The 16,383-nt window shown below is 56.6% G+C and overlaps 1 protein-coding gene across 1 annotated transcript; it reads left to right on the top strand.

Annotated features, from left to right (window-relative positions):
- Positions 1-5,902: 5,902 nt before the first annotated feature.
- Positions 5,903-15,359, top strand: DOLPP1 (dolichyldiphosphatase 1). The gene is made up of 8 exons (XM_059410578.1): positions 5,903-6,147; positions 9,675-9,775; positions 10,051-10,135; positions 10,236-10,335; positions 10,574-10,672; positions 11,214-11,342; positions 11,763-11,852; positions 13,831-15,359. Exons 1-8 carry the CDS (start codon positions 6,072-6,074, stop codon positions 13,865-13,867), a joined length of 717 nt encoding a protein of 238 aa, XP_059266561.1. The 5' UTR covers positions 5,903-6,071; the 3' UTR covers positions 13,868-15,359.
- The last annotated feature ends 1,024 nt before the right edge of the window (positions 15,360-16,383 follow it).

The following is a 16,383-nucleotide window of genomic DNA, read 5'->3' as shown; positions in this document are numbered from 1 at the left end:
TAGGGGCACCTGGGTGGCTCAGTGGGTTGAGGCCTCTGCCTTCGGCTCAGGTCATGATCCCAGGGTTCTGGGATTGAGCCCTGGATCAGGCTCGCTGGCAGGGAGCCTGCTTCCCCCCCGCTCTCTGCCTACTTGTGATCTCTGTCAAATAAATAAAATCTTTTAAAAAAATTTATATTTAAAAAGAATTTTTTTAAGTAGGCTCCACCCCCACATGGAGTCCAAGTGGGGCTCGAACTCATGACCTGAGATCGAGACCTGAGCTGAGATCAAGAGTCGGATGCTCAACCAACTGAGCCACCCAGATGTCCCAAATTTAATTATTTTTTAAAGTAAATTTACAGAGGTGGGCAACTGTAATCAGAGTATAATTTTAGAGTAGTCCCATCACCCCCAAAAGGACCCTTTGTGCCCATTTGCAGGAAATCCCTGGCCTCCGGGACCCTACCCGTTCATGTTCTCTCTCCACTTGCCTTTCCTGGGCATTTCTGTAAACGGATTCAAGTGTGTGGTCTTTTGTGCCTGGCTTCTTTATATAGAACCACATTTTTGAGATCCATCCATTTTACCGCACGTCTTAGTATTCTATTTTTTGGTTACTCAGCAGCATTCCGCAGTGAGTTTTCCCCCTTCTTTTTTGCACACCCGTATGGATTCATGAGTTTCGACGTATTTGGTAACTTACAGTCACTTGCAGTCATTCTGGAGATGCTCAAATGGTCACAAAATTGACCACCAGGAGTACCTTTGAGCTGGCTCCCAGGTCTTTTTGACACCCCCTGCCCCAATCAGTCTTTGGGCACTCCCTTCCCAGTGTAAGATGTCCCAGAAAGCTGAGGATCCCAGAGACCAGAGCTGGGAAGGCCGAGGGGAATGCTGGTCCGTTTCTGTGGCGGACAGCAGACTCTAAGAATCATGGTCCCCACCAACCATGACTTTAGGAATCCGTGTCCTTGTATGGGCCTTGCCTACATCAGCTATGGGCTCAGCTGCATGACCTACTTTGGCCAGTGGGACAAGAGCAACATGATGGAGGCAGAGGTTTGAGCGCAGGAGCTCTGGGGCTCGCCCTCTTGGAAAGTAGCTGCTGCCGTGAAGGAGACCAGGTCTCCTCTGCTTGGGAGGCCACGTGGAGGACAGCGTGGGCACCCTGGCTGGCAGCCCCAGCTAACTTCCAGACTTGGAGGAGGCTGCTTGGACCACACAGGTGCAGTAGTGACCCCAGCAGAACTGCCCAGCTGAGCCCACCCAAATTCGCCGATCTTGAGCAATACAATGGTGATGGTTTTACGGTACTACGTTTTGGGCTGGCTCATTACACAGTGGTGGAGAACAGGGTCTAAACCCCTTGTTGATCCAAGGGGAGATCACAAGGGGAGGGGTGACCACCCCAGTGCAGACAGTGAGTCTGCGGCCGTCCCTGGGATGGATGCCCAGGTCTCCTGAAGCCACGCCCTCTGTCCTTCACCTTGGAGTTGTTTGTATTTACATCAGGTCATGATCAGCCTCTGGGCTTCTTTTACAGGAGACTGATGCTTGCATAGCATGAGGAGGGGTGTGGAGGGCGAGATCTCAGAGTGCTTTGGGGTTCACAATGTGGTTCACGCCAAGCGCTCAAAAAACAGTAGTTTGAATTACAACAGAAGTGGCTCCCGGATGTACACACAAAGGGGACAGGACATTCACTTGTTCTCAGAGTATTTACTGTGCACCTGCTGTGTGCCAAGCTCTCCTCCAGCTGCACGGGCAGTGGCGGATGTGAGAGCTGCCTGTGTGGTGGGCACATCCACTCTCCATTCAGGAACGTCCCAGTGGTAGCTTGAAAGTGGCCACAGGAGAGAGTACTTACACCACGGAAATCAGAAAATGCCACCAGCACAAGAGATGAGCCAGATGATTTGTCTCGAGGACTTGGCACCCTGGTGCTTGTAATTCCAAACCCTGGCTTCTACAATCTTCTGCTCTTGGAGACAGATAATAAATGGCTCCTCCCAGAGGTTTTAAAGCCAAACATCACTTCTAGAATGGGTCCTCTCTAACAAAATGTCACTTCTAGTTTGAGGCCCTGGGTCTTTTTTTTTTTTTTTTTCCAATTTTGAGTAAACTGTACACCACACATGGGACTCGAACTCACCACCTTGAGATCAAGAGCCAGGCACCCCGAGATGATGTGGCTTTGTCACCGGCATCTTTGGGCTCCAGGATTCCCACAACCTCCCCTGGAATGAGTTCCCTGAGGGTGACACGCCACTGGTCACGTCCACTCTTCATCCCTGATGCTCATTCCTGGTCTGGCACTGGCTGGGAACTCTGGGTCTAAAGTGAACGAATGAACCTCTCATCCAGTGGGTGGCAGCAGACACATTTTGGGGAGACAGAGATGGGGAGTTTCCTAAAGAACTCTGAGCGCAAACAAGTGCAGGTGGGGTACAATGCCCTGGCAAATGGGGGGGGGGCAGTCAGGAGTCTCACTTGTCCTCAGCTATAAACCGGGAGCATTCAGCACTGCCTTGCTGTCCTGACAACTGTGCAAGTGACTAAGACTGGGGCACCTCCCAGTTTGCTCAGAGCGATACCAGGGGCCCTGCTGGTCCACCTCTCAGCTCAGGGAGGAGGCAGGTGGTTCCTGCAGCCTCCCGGGGGGCTCCTCGCAGCAGGCATGTCTGCACTGCTCAGCCTCTTGTCCGCTTGCTTGACAGGTCAGACCTGTCATCTCTGGGGACCCTGCTTTGGCTCCCAGGCACATCTCCATGAGAAATGTCCTAACTGGTACCCCAAAGGTATGCACAGCATACCATATGAGCAGCACTGTTCATAACTCCCTAAACCCAGAAACACCCCAAATGTCCACTGAGTCGGATGGGAAATAAACTGTGGTGTGTGCTGTGTTCACACCAGGGAATGCTGCACAGCGGGAGTGAACATATTAGAACTACAGGCCACAGCGCGGATCACAAACACAATGCTCGTGAAAGAAGCCCCGGGCAAAAAGTACCTACTGTAGAATTCTGCTTCTAGAAAGTACAAAATTCAGATCCAGCTAATGCGGGGTGTTAGAAATTGGGATGGTGGTCACCAGAGGGTGACAAGACAGGGTGTCCGGGGCTCCTCGGGTCTTGCTTGTTGGTCTGGGGGCTGCTCACATAGATGGGCTTAGTTTGTGAAACGACCTCAACTTGTACACACCCGATTTTTGGAATTTCCTATATGAATGTTTTATATATATATATATATATATATTTTTTTTTTTTTTTTTTTTTGAGAAGCAAAGCCCAACCAATTATCCAACCCACTCTTCAGAGCTCCACTTTGTCCTCACCACCGGTGTGACCTCAAAGTTTGGGATGGCCAGGCCCCTGCTGGCTCTCCTTCCCCAGCACCTGTCCCCTCTCCCTCTCTCTTGCCCCCCCCCCACACTCCAGGGTCAGGACACTTGCTTATGCTGTTGCCTCTGCCAGGAAAATCCCACTTGGGAGAACGCCCTCTCATTTTATTTTATTTTATTTTTAAGATTTTATTTATTTATTTTTAAAAAATATTTTATTTGGGTGCCTGGGTGGCTCAGTGGGTTAAGCCACTGCCTTCGGCTCGGGTCATGATCTCGGGGTCCTGGGATCAAGGCCCGCGTCGGGCTCTCTGCTCAGTGGGGAGCCTGCTTCCCCCTCTCTCTTTCTGCCTGCCTCTCTGCCTGCTTGTGATCTCTGCCTGTCAAATAAATAAATAAATAGATAGATAAATAAATAAAATCTTTAAAAAAATAAAATATTTTATTTATTCATTTGACAGACAAATCACAAGTAGGCAGAGAGGCAGGCAGAGAAAGAGAGGGAAGCAGGCTCCCCGCGGAGCACAGAGCTCCATGCAGGGCTCAATCCCAGGACTCTGGGATCATGACCTGAGCCAAAGGCAGAGGCTTTAACCCACTGAAGTCACCCAGTTGCCCCCGCCCTCTCATTTTATAGTCCCCTGTCCTTGTCACTTCCTCCACAACACTCTCCCTGAGGTGAGAGGGCTCTGGCGTCAGACAGGCTTGGGTTTCAGGGGCTCTGCATCTCTAGGCCCATTTGCTCATCATTGAAAGGGCTGCCAGCCAGGGAGGGGCAAAGTAGCGGGGCTCAGGATGGATGCCCTGCACCAGGAATTATTCTGGGAAACTCACAGCCCCCTCCTCACACCTCCTGCTTCTCACTGGCTAATAATGGCAGTGCCTGAGGGCGCCTGAGCGCGGGTGACAGGGAGAGGGAGCCAGCTGACCCGCACAAGCCCAGGCTGGGCTGGGTGGGGGCTGAGAACAGCTGAGAGGGCCCCGGGGCCCTCCTGGCTCATGGGTGGGTTGAGTGCCCACCATCCCCCTCCACCCGACTCCTCAGCCCAAGCCCATGGTTGCAGCAGAGTGAACCACTTTGGGCAGTGAAACCCTTTGCTTTATTCTCACTTCACACAGGGACTTAGGCAGTATACTTACTGAGCACTTGTTCTAGCACTGGTCTGGGTCAGGCTCAAACCCGTAACAGGACTTTTTTTTTTTTCCTTTTTAAGATTTTATTTATTTGAAAGACAGAGTGCGTTCACACGAGAGCGGGGTGAGGGGCGAGGGAGAAGCCAATTCTCCAATGAGCAGGGAGTCCCATGAGGGCTCCATCCTGGAACTCTGGGATCATGACCTGAGCAGAGGGCAGGTGGTTAACCCACTGAGTGATGCAGGGGCCTCCAGGCCCTGTCTTTATGTTGCTCAAGCTTTTCCATGTGGCTGGACCTACTTTTGTCAGAACCCCCAGAGCACAAAGAAATGCAGACTCCACGGCTCTGACTCAGATTTACTGAAGCAACCCAGGCCCCGGTGGGGCCCAGGAACCTGCATTTCTACAGCTGATCTTGGTGCGGCAAGAAATCAGAGAACCACTGCTTATTGGGAGACTGACAAGGAACCAGTAATGGTCCAGGGTGGTCAGCGCTGAGGTAGAAGAGGAGACACAACCGGGAACCCAGCAGAGACCTCTCACCTGCCCGTGGAAACCTCTGAGAAGAGACACCTGAGCCAGACTTGGGGCAGACACCTGAGCCAGGCGAAGTGGGGCAGGAGGGGAGATGCTTTCCAGGCAGCAGAACAGCCTGTGCCAAGTCTGGGAGACAAGAGGGGCCGGGCATCCTGGCTGGGCTGAGTAATTCAATCCAGCCGGAGAGACGGGGGCGGGGGGTGCGGGCAGGAGACTGGGAGGTGCGTGGAAAGGTGTGGCCCTGTGGCCACCGAGAGGAATGTTTCGGGGAAACCGAGGCGTAGATGAGACACCGGCTTCTTGTTTAAAATGCTCCCCAAACGTGGCTGAATCAAAACATCTTTGTTAATTCAATGAAAGAAGGAAGGAGTCTTTCTCAACTTGAGTTAAGCCTCCATTCTGTAAAGCATTTAGGGCACCGACTGCGCGCCCCGCTCGGGCAGCTCCGTCCGCCGCCCCACATCCTTCTACCACGGGGCTGTCGGCTTGGTGAGACCTGGCCTGTCGCCGGTCAGTACACGGGTCTTCCGCCTCAGTTTACTCGTAACTAAAAGTGGGTCGGCTCAGATCCCAACGAGCTGAGGCTGCCTCCCCGCTTCGAGCGTGCGTTCTGACCGCAGCCCAGCTCCCGCCAGCTCTGGCCGGGCTTGGGGTACGGAGGAAGCCTCCACTCCGCGTGTGTCCCAGCCAAACCAAAGCTCCCACCACACTTCAACACGCCCCCCACGCTAGCGCCTGATTGGCCCGCCCTGCTCACACTGTGAGCCCGCTTCACCTTGTGATTGGCTGTTCTGCTCTCGGTTGTGTGCTGGGACCCTCCTCTTTTCTGATTGGCCAGGCTCCTACCTGTGCTCGCCATGGATTGGACGCCGGCTCGGTCGGCTCGCATGCTCCGGGGCCCCGCTCTCTGATTCGCCGCTCGGGTCAGCCTCAGGGCCGGCACGCTAAATGGCTGCGCCGCTACCTGTATCGGCCTCCGATTGGGCACGCGGCGCCTCCCCGGCGTGATAGGTCAGGACCACCGCCCCCCTGGCTCCCCATTGGCTGCTCGGCGAAGCCCGGTCTCCGGGTAAGATGGCAGCGGACGGACAGTGCTCGCTCCCCGCTTCATGGCGGCCGGTGACCCTCACCCACGTCGAATATCCTACAGGTAAAAGGCGGCCCCGCCTCGGAGGACGCCTTCCTGGGGTCGGCCCGTCAGCCCCAGGCGCTCCGGCCCGCGCGAGCTCGCGGAGGGGGCGCCGGGGGACCCGGGTGGGAACTGTCAAATAGTGAGCCTTGGAGGGGCTCGGCCGGCGCGCGCGCCGCGCAGGCGCAGTGGTGCGGCGATGAGCTGGGCGAAATTGTGAGCGGCTCGTTCGCGCACTCTGCGGCTGCGCGGCCGGGCCGCTCCCCCGGGTCCGGGGATGCGGGTGGGCTGTAATGGGGCTGGGGTCTGCGTGAGGCGGGAATGGATGACCGGCCTGGACCTGGGGCCCTCTTCCCTGCCTTCCCTGGAGGCCGAGAGGCCAGACTCCCTCTTCGGCGTGCAGGGAGTGCCGCTTTCCTTCAGACAGCGCTTTGGGGCTGCAGAGAGCTCCCCACTGCTGGGAGTGTGCAAACCGAGGCCGGGAAGCTATTCGTTGTTTGAGTACTTGGGCCACGCCATGAGTAGGGCACTGCCTCACAACAGAGGGGGCCGGGTTAGGGGACTAGAAACCCCTGAGATCTGACTTCTGGAGTTTCCCAATCAGATACGTCTCTAGAAGTGCAGGTTTTTCCAGCCGAGAGGTCCTGTAGCGACAGGCTAGTAGAGTGGTGCAGATCTTGGGCCTTAGGGTCAGAAGTATCTGGGCTCCAGGTCAGGCTGAGGCCTGGAGCTAATGACTTCACCTCTCTGTGCCATTGGTTAGTTCGTCTCTAAAGTGGGGCTGATCACAGTGCCTTCCTTCCAGTGGTGATGTGAGAAATGCTGAGTGCGTTGCCTGGCACACAGTAAACTTTCAGTATATAACTGCCGTAAATATCATCTCACCTTTCCACGACCGTCTCGAGCCCACTCCACCCTCCCTGAGTAGGACGACTGGGTGTTGGGTGAGGCTGGGGGCCTCTCATTGAGCCCTGGTGGCCCCAAGAAAGGCCTGTGCATGCTGCTCTCGAGCGCAGAGATAGGAGTACCTGGCCCTGCTGAGGGCTTCAGGGCTGGATGCCCGGAACTTTGACCCTAGGTGTTCTTGGTTATATCGGGGGTGGGGTGGCCCTGCCAGGCCTGTGCCCTGCCTGCCTGCCTACCCACCATTTATCCCTCATTCATTCAGCCAGTATTCACCGAGACCTCCCGAGAGCTAGGCCCTGGGCTAGGTCTGGTTTAGAATGGTGAACAGGCCCATACCTTCTCTGCCCTATGGACTGTGAAAAACAAAACAAAACAAAACAAAACCACCGCTTTACAGGAGGCTCGCTCCTGACAGGAGGGAAACCAAGGCCTGGAGAGGGGAAGGGGCTTGAAGGCCTCAGTGCTTTCATATTTCCTCTCCGTGGCCTCAGAGTAGCTTCTCTGAGTGCTCACAAACCAGAAGAAGGAGCCTGGCGTTCGGGAGCAGCACGACACAGGCTGTGACAAGGGACCTTTTGCAGGGACTGTGAGTGCCTGGAGGAGGGAGCTGGGTGAACCTGGGGGCCTCGTTTGAGGTCTAGTCCGTTGCTCACTCTTCTGTAGCCCCTTTTGTGCCCTCACCACACTGATCGTTGCTTCCTTCGTCCCTTCTCTACTCACGTAGCATTGTTTTTGAGCCTGGGTAAGTGCCAGGGGCTGTGCTGGGCTTGGGAGATGGGGCAGGGTGTAGAGACCCCGTCCCAGCTCTCCTGGAGCCTAACGTGTAGAGAGAGGGACTGATACTGGCCCCATAGCTACACTAGCGAGTGTATCATGAGCAGTGCCCTGGTTACAGATTCCCCCACAGACCGAGAACTCTGCGATGGCAGGAACGTGTCTTTTTTTTTTTTCTTTCCCCCCCCCACTGTGGTGGCTACTTCATTTATTAATGTTGCATTAACACAGACAGCATTTCAGTTGGGGGAGCCTGGGTGTGCCAAGGTCCAGAAGTGGGACAGGGCAGGGGGCATTCAGGGAATGCTCTGAGTTATGTTCCTGGGGACTGGAACAGAGGTGGGAGGGAAGCGGGGCAGGTCTGGGCAGGGCCTGATGAGCTGGGCTGAAGTGGGATTCATCCCAGGGGCAGAGGGAACCACACAGGGGCCAAGATCAGAGAGTGATGAGGCCAGAGTGTCTGCAGCATCTGCAGGAAGACCCAAGGGTAGCGTTGGCTGTGGGACAGGCTGTGGAGATGGTCAAAGGTTTTGGGGCACCAACTACTCCCTGTCCTTATAAACTGGTGCTTGGGGCATCATTTGGGCAGCCGAGAAACCCAGAGTCTCAGAGCTGGAAGAGACCAGGCCCTCACGTGGATGAGATGGAGGGCCTCACCCAGTGTCACCCAGTGGGCCCAGGGCAGCAGTGGCCCTCGCGCCTAGGTTGCTGGGCCCTTCCCTCATGCCAGTTCTGCCAGCCAGTCCTACTGTGGGTAGATGTGAGTGAGGCCAGGTGTGTGACCGTCTCTTCAGCCTGGAATCTGGGCTCAACCCTGTGTGGGTACTTTCCTGCTGCCTGTATGAGGCCAGGCTGGTGGTGTGGGATGTTTCCCATGCTGAGCTCTCCCAACATGGAAGCGTCCTGAGTGCTAGGGGCTGAGCTGGTCTCATGGGCCTTGCTGCATCAAAGCTCCCACCGCTGTAGGACGTGGGTGCCCTTCTCACTGGCTCAGGAACTGAACCATGAGGCATGCATGCCCTCTGACCTGAGAGTGGCCCCTCAGCCACCCTGTCTCTAATGGTGAGGGCAGTCTTTGGACTCTGTCAGCCCTGCCCTTGACCGAGAGGGAACGTGGCTCTTATCTCTTGGCTTCCGTGTCCTCAGCTCTCAAAGGGGCTTCTGATTCCCTTACAGCCTCCTTTCTGGGCCTGTAAAGAGGTAAAAACAGGTCGTAGGTAGCCAATGTCTTGCCAATGGAGAGGCTACCGTATTGGCGAGAGCAGCCTCTCCCCTCCCCTCGCTTGGTCCCTGACAGACTCTTTCTGCAAGGTCTAGAGATTTCCAGGTTCCTTTGGCGGCCCAGGGCTTGGCGGGGGGAGCCTCAGCACAGCGCTGTGTTCCAGAGGCGCCCGTGTGCCTGCTGGCTGCCTCCTCCTCTGGGACCTGGCCTTGAAGGTCAGGCCAGGCCAGGTTCAAATTCCTGCTTTGGCAGGGTGTTGGGCTTACTACCTGATCCAGGCTAGAGAGTTGGATTTTAGGTCAGACCCCACCTCCTTCTGGCTGTGTGTCCTTGGGCAAGTCACACAACCCCTGTGGGACTGAGTTTCTTCCTTTACAGAATGGGGCCAGTGAAGGCACCAGCTTTAAACTTACGATCTATGCACATGAAAGCTCAGTGATTGGACACTGGTCTCTCATGCCCGTGGCTGAGTTGGTGTGGTCACCTGGTAGACTGAGGCAGTCACAGCTGCCTGGTCCTGCTCTTTGCGCCCTTCTGGGGCCTTCTTTCTGGCTCAGGTCCCACTTGACTTGCCCCTCTTGTGATTGTGGTGCTCTGGCCTCATCCTGTTCTCCCTGTGCCCACCCCTCCCCCTGCCCCTCCCCAGGTGATCTCTCTGGTCACCTCCTTGCCTACCTGAGCCTCAGCCCTGTCTTCGTCATTGTTGGTTTCGTGACCCTCATCATATTCAAGCGGGAGCTGCACACGGTGAGTAAGTCTATCCCTGCCCATGCCTGCACTGCTCCTCTGGTGCCCCCATGCTGGGGAAGGGTGCGGGGCTTGGGGGGGCTGCGGGCACACCTCTGCATCCCAGGCGCTTCGCTCTCCTTTCCCTGCCTCCACCTTTCTTGGGCGGAGCTTCCCAGCCGGTTCGGGCTGTTCGCTCGCTGGGCGGGGAGGGTCAGGCAGGGCCACAGGCTTTGGGCCTGGGTGGCGGCCAGCAGGCACACTGAGGCCCAGCTGACCGCACATCTTCCCGGCAGATTTCGTTCCTTGGGGGCCTGGCACTGAACGAGGGGGTCAACTGGCTGATCAAACACATCATCCAGGAGCCACGGCCCTGTGGAGGTGGGGTCTGGGTCGTGGGGTCCGGGGGGGGGGGTCCCCTGGTCGGGATGTGACCGGGAGGCCTGTATCCCCCCATCCTGCTGTGTTCTCGCTCTCCCAGGCCCCCACATGGCAGTGGGCACCAAGTACGGGATGCCCTCCAGCCATTCTCAGTTTATGTGGTTCTTCTCCGTCTACTCTTTCCTCTTCCTGTATTTAAGGTGAGATTCTGTCCTGGCCGGGGGCGGGGGCGGGGGGCTGAACCAGCCCAGGCTGGCCTCTGCCAGGGACTCGCTCTTAGCTCTTTGGACATCCTTGGGGCTTGGCCTCTGTTGGGGGTGGAAGGAGCTGCAGCCACGGAGAAGGTGCCCTGGTGGCATTTGGATGGGACCGGGGCTGTCAGGGAGGCCTGAGGTCCAGGCTGTGGGCTGAGGCCATCTGACGGGCCTGTTTTCCCAGAATGCACCAAACGAACAACGCCAGGTTCCTGGACTTGCTATGGAGGCATGTGCTTTCCCTGGGTCTCCTCGCTGCAGCTTTTCTAGTCTCCTATAGCAGGTATGGAGGGGCAGAGAGCCCCACCCCCACCCTGCCGCCTGGGGTCTTGCTGCATTTGTGGTCCCTGTTGGACCTCCCCATGGACCCAAGTCCCAGAGCCTGTAGAGCAGGTCTGGGAAAGGGGTTCCAGGCCTCTCATTTTTAAGGGCTAGGGCTCCACTACCCCTTCCAGCCTGGTCCTTCTCTCTCCTCCTGGCCGAGCCCACGGTTTTGGGGACACCTGCACACATCAGCCACCTGTTCCCAGTGTCCTGGAGGAGCTTCGTGCAGACAGACTCAGAGCTGAAGGCTGAACAGAAGGGAGGCGCACATCCCGACAGAACCATCCCTTCCCTTCTGTGGTTGGGGGAGCCACTGCTGGAAGGAGCAGCTCCTTCTGGAAGTAGATTGGAGGCTGTGTGTTCACAGAAGTCTGTCCTATCTGTGTGTGTCTCCCTGCGTGCACACGCAAGTTCCGGGGAAGCCAGTGCTTGGGCATGGGGAAATCGTGCAGGCCTGTTCCCATCTGGGTCTCATGACCTTCCCTCTGTCCTTGGCCCAGGGTCTACCTGCTGTACCACACCTGGAGCCAGGTGCTCTATGGGGGCATTGCTGGGAGCCTCATGGCCGTCGCCTGGTTTGCCTTCACCCAGGAGGTCCTCACCCCACTGTTCCCTAGGATAGCAGCCTGGTAACTGCCTCCTGCCCCGTGACTGCCCCACCTGGCTCTGCCCCTGGGAGGGCCCTCGTGTCCCCCTTTTCGGCGGGCATGGGCTGCAGGCCCTACTTTCCTGGCATCCTCCTCCCTCTGGTGTTTTTTCAGGCCCAGAAGCCAAGGGGCCATCCTCTGCATCTTAGCTCTCGGGGGCTTGGGAAGCAGCCCGAGTCCTGCTGGGCTGTGTGTACCATGGGGCAGCACCCCTGCCTGAGTGTCACACAGGTGACACGTCTGGGTCTCTCAGTGGCTCCTGGGTCACAGGCCAAGCAGAGACTCTGAACAGTGGGGGAGGGTGCATTGCCAGCCCTGGGCACTGAGGGGGCGGGTTGTTTGACGTGGTGGCAGGCTTGTGCCCTGATGTGGTCCTGGCTTTCTGGATGTCTGTTTCTCCAGGCCTATCTCTGAGTTCTTCCTAATCCGAGACACGAGCCTCATCCCCAACGTACTCTGGTTTGAGTACACGGTAACCCGGGCAGAAGCCAGGTGAGTTAGGTGCCAACAGTCACGGGGTCCTGGCTCAGTGGGGCAGAGCCTCATAGTGGCTACTGTCCTTGCTTTTTGGAGGGCTCCCCTGCACCTTTCCCTAAGCCCCATTTTACAGCGGAGGAGCTGAGGCTCAGAGAAGAGAAGAGGAGTGACTTAGCTGGGGACTTGCAGTTGGTGGGTGTGGGAGCTGGGCAGGGAGCCCGGCTGTCTGGCCCAGAGCTGTGCTTTTAGCCTCTGTAGCCCAGAGCCAGACAACTGGGCGGCTGTGATTCTTGGGCTGGCTGTATGTGGCTATCCCTTGGAGTTGTGTGGTCCAGATACTCTCCTACGGATGGGTAAACTGAGGCACGGGGAGTTGGGGCTGCCTGTGGTTGCATAGCAGGTTGGGGCAAAGCTGGGCTTGGGAGCCTCCTGACTCCACTGTCCCTCTCCACTCACCCCGGATCCTGGGTTGGGCGCCAGCTGGGATGGGGAAGGCTGGGTTTCTCCTCAGGTGCAGAGGGGGAGCTGAGGTGAGGTGAGACTCCAGAGTAAGCCTGGGAGGTTTCCTGACATGCTGGTGAGAAGAACCCTGGGGCAGGCCCCGGCAGAGTCTTCCAGCATCTGGGAAATGTGTCTGGTGCCTCATGCTCCAAATTATCCTAACGAGCTTAAGGGTAAAGCCCTGGATGCATGAGGAAAGGAGATTTGAGGGGTTAGGGCAGGCGATCCCATTATCGATGGAAGCGCCCCAGCTGGCCGCATGTGGCTGGCCCCCACCTGCTCTCATCAACCAGAATTTCCCCGTGCATCTGCTCTGGGCCAGCCCGTGTGCTGGGGGGTAGCACCGAGGGAGGGGCTCATGGCAGGCAGGGGAGATGTGAGGAGTGAAGCGCCTGTCTGTGTGGTCTGTGTCCTGGGCCTGAGAGCTCATGGCAGGATCCTGAGTGGGGAGGGAGGGGGCAGGGTAGTTGTGCGGGCTGCCCTGGGGAGGCGGGCCCGAGTGTGGAGAGAGTGGGCCTGATGAAGTGGAGGTGGCAGGGAGCGTGCCCTTTGCAGAGGGAACCGCACCCGCGGAGTTTCTAAGGCAGGGCAAAGCGGGGGGAGTCCACTGAACAGACAGAGGCAGGGGTGGCTGGAGCCCAGGAACGAGGGGACAGAGCAGGGGATGAGGCCGGGGCGACATCATGCAGGACGTGTGGGCGCAGTGAGTTTTCTGTATTTTATTTTTAATATTTTTTAAAGATTTTACTTAATAATTTGATGGAGAGAGAGCACAGGAGGCAGAGCAGCAGACAGAGGGAGAGGGAGAAGCAGACTCCCCGCTGATCCCCTGGGATCATGACTTGAGCCGAAGGCAGACATGCTTAACCGGCCGAGCCACCCAGGCACCCCAGTTTTCTGAGTTTTAAATTCTCCTTTCTGAGCTTCAGTCAGCCTCTCTGGAAAATGGGGGAGATTGTCCCTGCTTGCCTCAGGTTGCAGGGCTCATCGTGGATATAGCCATTCCCCCAACCAGACACTCGAATCCTCTGTAGAACGTCCATCAGTAGTTCTACCTTTGCCTACATAGCTCCAGGTGCAGAGCTGTCTTTCATCCACTTGGGTCAGTGATAATAGAACCCTGCTTTTGCTGGCTTATCTCTAATCCCCAGCGTTTGTTGGATTCTAGCCAGGTCCCTCTAGCCTCAGGCCTCTTCCCTGGCCCACCTCTGACCCAGTGTCGTGGCTGGGTTCCTGAGCTCCAGAGCTGAGGCATCTGGATAAGGCCCAGCCTGAGACACTGATCCTCTCTGGGATTCCAAATCCCAGGTCTCAGGGCAGGGAGCTCCGACTGGCTGCTACATGGGTAGTCACTACCGGAGTGGGCAGTCACCCATTTTGATGGGACTGTGGATAGGGAGGGGACAGCTGAGGGCGTGGGTCATGAATGCCAGGGGTCCCCTCATTTGACCCCCAAACATCCTGACCTGTGACCTCCACCCCCACTTTGTAGGAACAGACAGCGTAAGCTGGGAACGAAACTGCAGTGACCGGTGAGTGTGGCTGGGTCCAGCCTCCAGATCTGGCCTGCTTGATGCCTTGCAGGATGGACAGAACGACAGACAGAGGGATGAAGCAGAGACCTCTACAGACCCAAGTCACCAAGTGGAGCCTTTTTTTTCTTATTTTAATTTTAATGAACAAGGTGGACCAAAGGGCCGAGGCAGCCCCTCAACCCAGGACCCTGGGGGGCCTGCTGCCAGGGGGCCACACGGCCAGAGACCCTCGCTGTGCTGCTGCCAGCCCCTGGTCGGGCAGAGAGTGCCCTCGGCATGGGCACCGGGGGGTGGTGTAGAGGAGGAGGGCTTGCACCTCTGGTCGCGGGGCCAGGAGATCCGGGTGGCGTGAACAATACACACTATTTATTTTTGGGTTTTGTCAAAGGCAGACGGGCTTTTGGAGATGGGGCCCGAAGGAGCCTGCCTGCCTGCTGCGGTTGCCCTGCGTACAGGGAGGGGCCGAGGTCAGCCGCCCGGGGGCCCTTTGCCTGGGGCCCAGGGGACACACCGCCTCTCCCTGGGCCAGAGAGGTGGCGTGGGGGCCCCGGAGGAGGGGAGCACCTCCACGCCCTCCCTGCCACCAATGCCATTCCAGAACCTTGTTCAGTGTTTCCTTGTCTGGGGGCCAGGGCCCCATGAAAGCGCGCTTTTGGCCGCGGCTGTCATTGTGCTCTACCCATTATGGACCCTGCACCACAAGGGCTTTTTCTGGTCCCCTGTCCCCAAGACGATGGTCCCCTTCTGACAAAAGAGCCTGCACATGTGGGTGAGCGAACCCAGGCTGTTTACAGCTCTTTTCCTGTCCTGCCTTCCCGTAGCCATTAGTTGTCAACTCCTCCCAAACACAGTGCAGAGGAAGCAGGAGCCGGGTGAGGGAGCGGAGCTGAGGGTGCCTGGCGCCACTGTCCTCCCCTCCCTTCTCCCTTCCCCTTCCCTCCGTGTGCTCTGAGCCCTCCCTTGTCCTTCTCGACACCCTCCCGAGAGCCTGGGTACTTGCTCAGGCATCCTAAAGCCTGAGTCCGGGGTGTGGTTGCACAGACCCCCACTGTCCAGTGTGGAGGGCAGCTACTCCTGAGCGGACCCAACCTCTTAAGTCACTCTTGAATGGCGTTGTGGAGAAGAGATGCTTCCAGACTCTTTGGAAGTTTCTAGAACTGAACCAGGCTGCTCGGGACCTGTGTTCCACACCCTCCTAACCCACCACCCTTTTTCTTTGTGGAGGTTCCTAACCTGCTGCTGAAGCACAATATTTCGGTGCTTTCTTTTCTCCTTTGTTAAAGACAGTGTCCAAAAGCCATTCCAGATGCCAGGACCAGGGGCCCATTTCTGGGGAAGGTTGGTCAGTCCCCACATTTTCCTCCCCTTCCTTTCTTATTTTTATTTTTTACTTTTTGCCTGAGACAAGCCAAGTGTGAGGTGGTTTGATTTAAGAAAAATCAATGAAATTGTTTACTATTGTTTTAAAATAAAATCTTGAACTCTGGCGGCTTGAGCCTATGTTGCCTGAGCTCATAAGAGGAGCCAGGGGCAGGGTGTGGCTGTGGGGACATGCCACTCTAAGGGGCAGGAATGTGGTTAACACCATAAAATCATGAGCATCTCCAAGACATCTAGTCCATTCCAGCCCCCAAACCTGGGGTTTGAACAGCCTCTGTGATATTTCTCCCCAGTGCCTGAGGACATCTTGCTGCCTGCTATTCAGTTCCAAGTTCCCCCTTTCGGTGGTCCTGCTCTGCCCCCCTGTGTGGTCCGGCTGGCTCTGGCTGTGCGCTCAGCTTCACTCTCCATGGGACAGCCCTTGAGGACTGGGCAAATGAGCCTTTCCGAAGCTTTAGCCGCCTCCTCTCCCTGTTTAATTCAGTGAGTTTCTTGCTTTGGGAGAGACAGCTGCAGACAGCTGGGTGTTTGGAGGCCTCGTGGGAGTGCCGTGGGCAAGGGCTGGCCCTTGGTAGGGAGGCTTCTTCCTTGATTCACACAGCAGAGATGCGGAATGAACACACCTTCGGTCAGGGTCAGGGTGAACCAAAACTGTCTGTTGTCCCGTGAGCTTGGAGGTTGGGTTTGGATCCCTGTTGGGTCCACAGAACCTTGACATTCAATCACATTGACCTCACCCCAGGTATGTGGCAGAAGCAAACAAATCTCTGGAGAAAACTTCATCCAAGACTTCAGTTATTTGTGTACATAATTTTTAAAGATTTTCCTTATTAGAGCATGAATGGGGGCAGAGGGAGAGAGACAAGCTGACACCCCCCTGAGCGCAGAGCCTGACATGGGGCTCGATCCCAGGACCCTAAATTATGACCTGAGCCAAAAGGAGATGCTTAACTAACTGAGCCACCGGCCCTGCCCCCCGCCATGTATGAAAGTTTTTTAAATCACAGTGCACAAAATACAAGCCGAGATGGCCAGGTACAAAAGGAAGTGGAACCAGCAGAAAGCAGGCAACAGAGGTGGACCCGTAAATACCGGGACGTTACCGGAATGATCAGGCACAGACAAAATCG

The sequence above is a fragment of the Mustela nigripes genome, chromosome 9, assembly GCF_022355385.1.
Source record: "Mustela nigripes isolate SB6536 chromosome 9, MUSNIG.SB6536, whole genome shotgun sequence".
Classification (NCBI taxonomy): Eukaryota; Metazoa; Chordata; class Mammalia; order Carnivora; family Mustelidae; genus Mustela; species Mustela nigripes.
The sequence above is the reverse complement of the archived record's forward strand: the minus strand, read 5'-3'. Positions and strand labels throughout refer to the sequence as shown.

Excerpts from the sequence above, each read along its gene's own strand:
- DOLPP1 (XM_059410578.1), top strand. The coding sequence starts at position 6,072 with ATGGCAGCGGACGGACAGTGCTCGCTCCCCGCTTCATGGCGGCCGGTG. Across the intron at positions 9,776-10,050 it reads TCAAGCGGGAGCTGCACACG|ATTTCGTTCCTTGGGGGCCT; the intron begins GTGAGTAAGTCT and ends TCTTCCCGGCAG. Across the intron at positions 11,343-11,762 it reads TTCCCTAGGATAGCAGCCTG|GCCTATCTCTGAGTTCTTCC; the intron begins GTAACTGCCTCC and ends CTGTTTCTCCAG.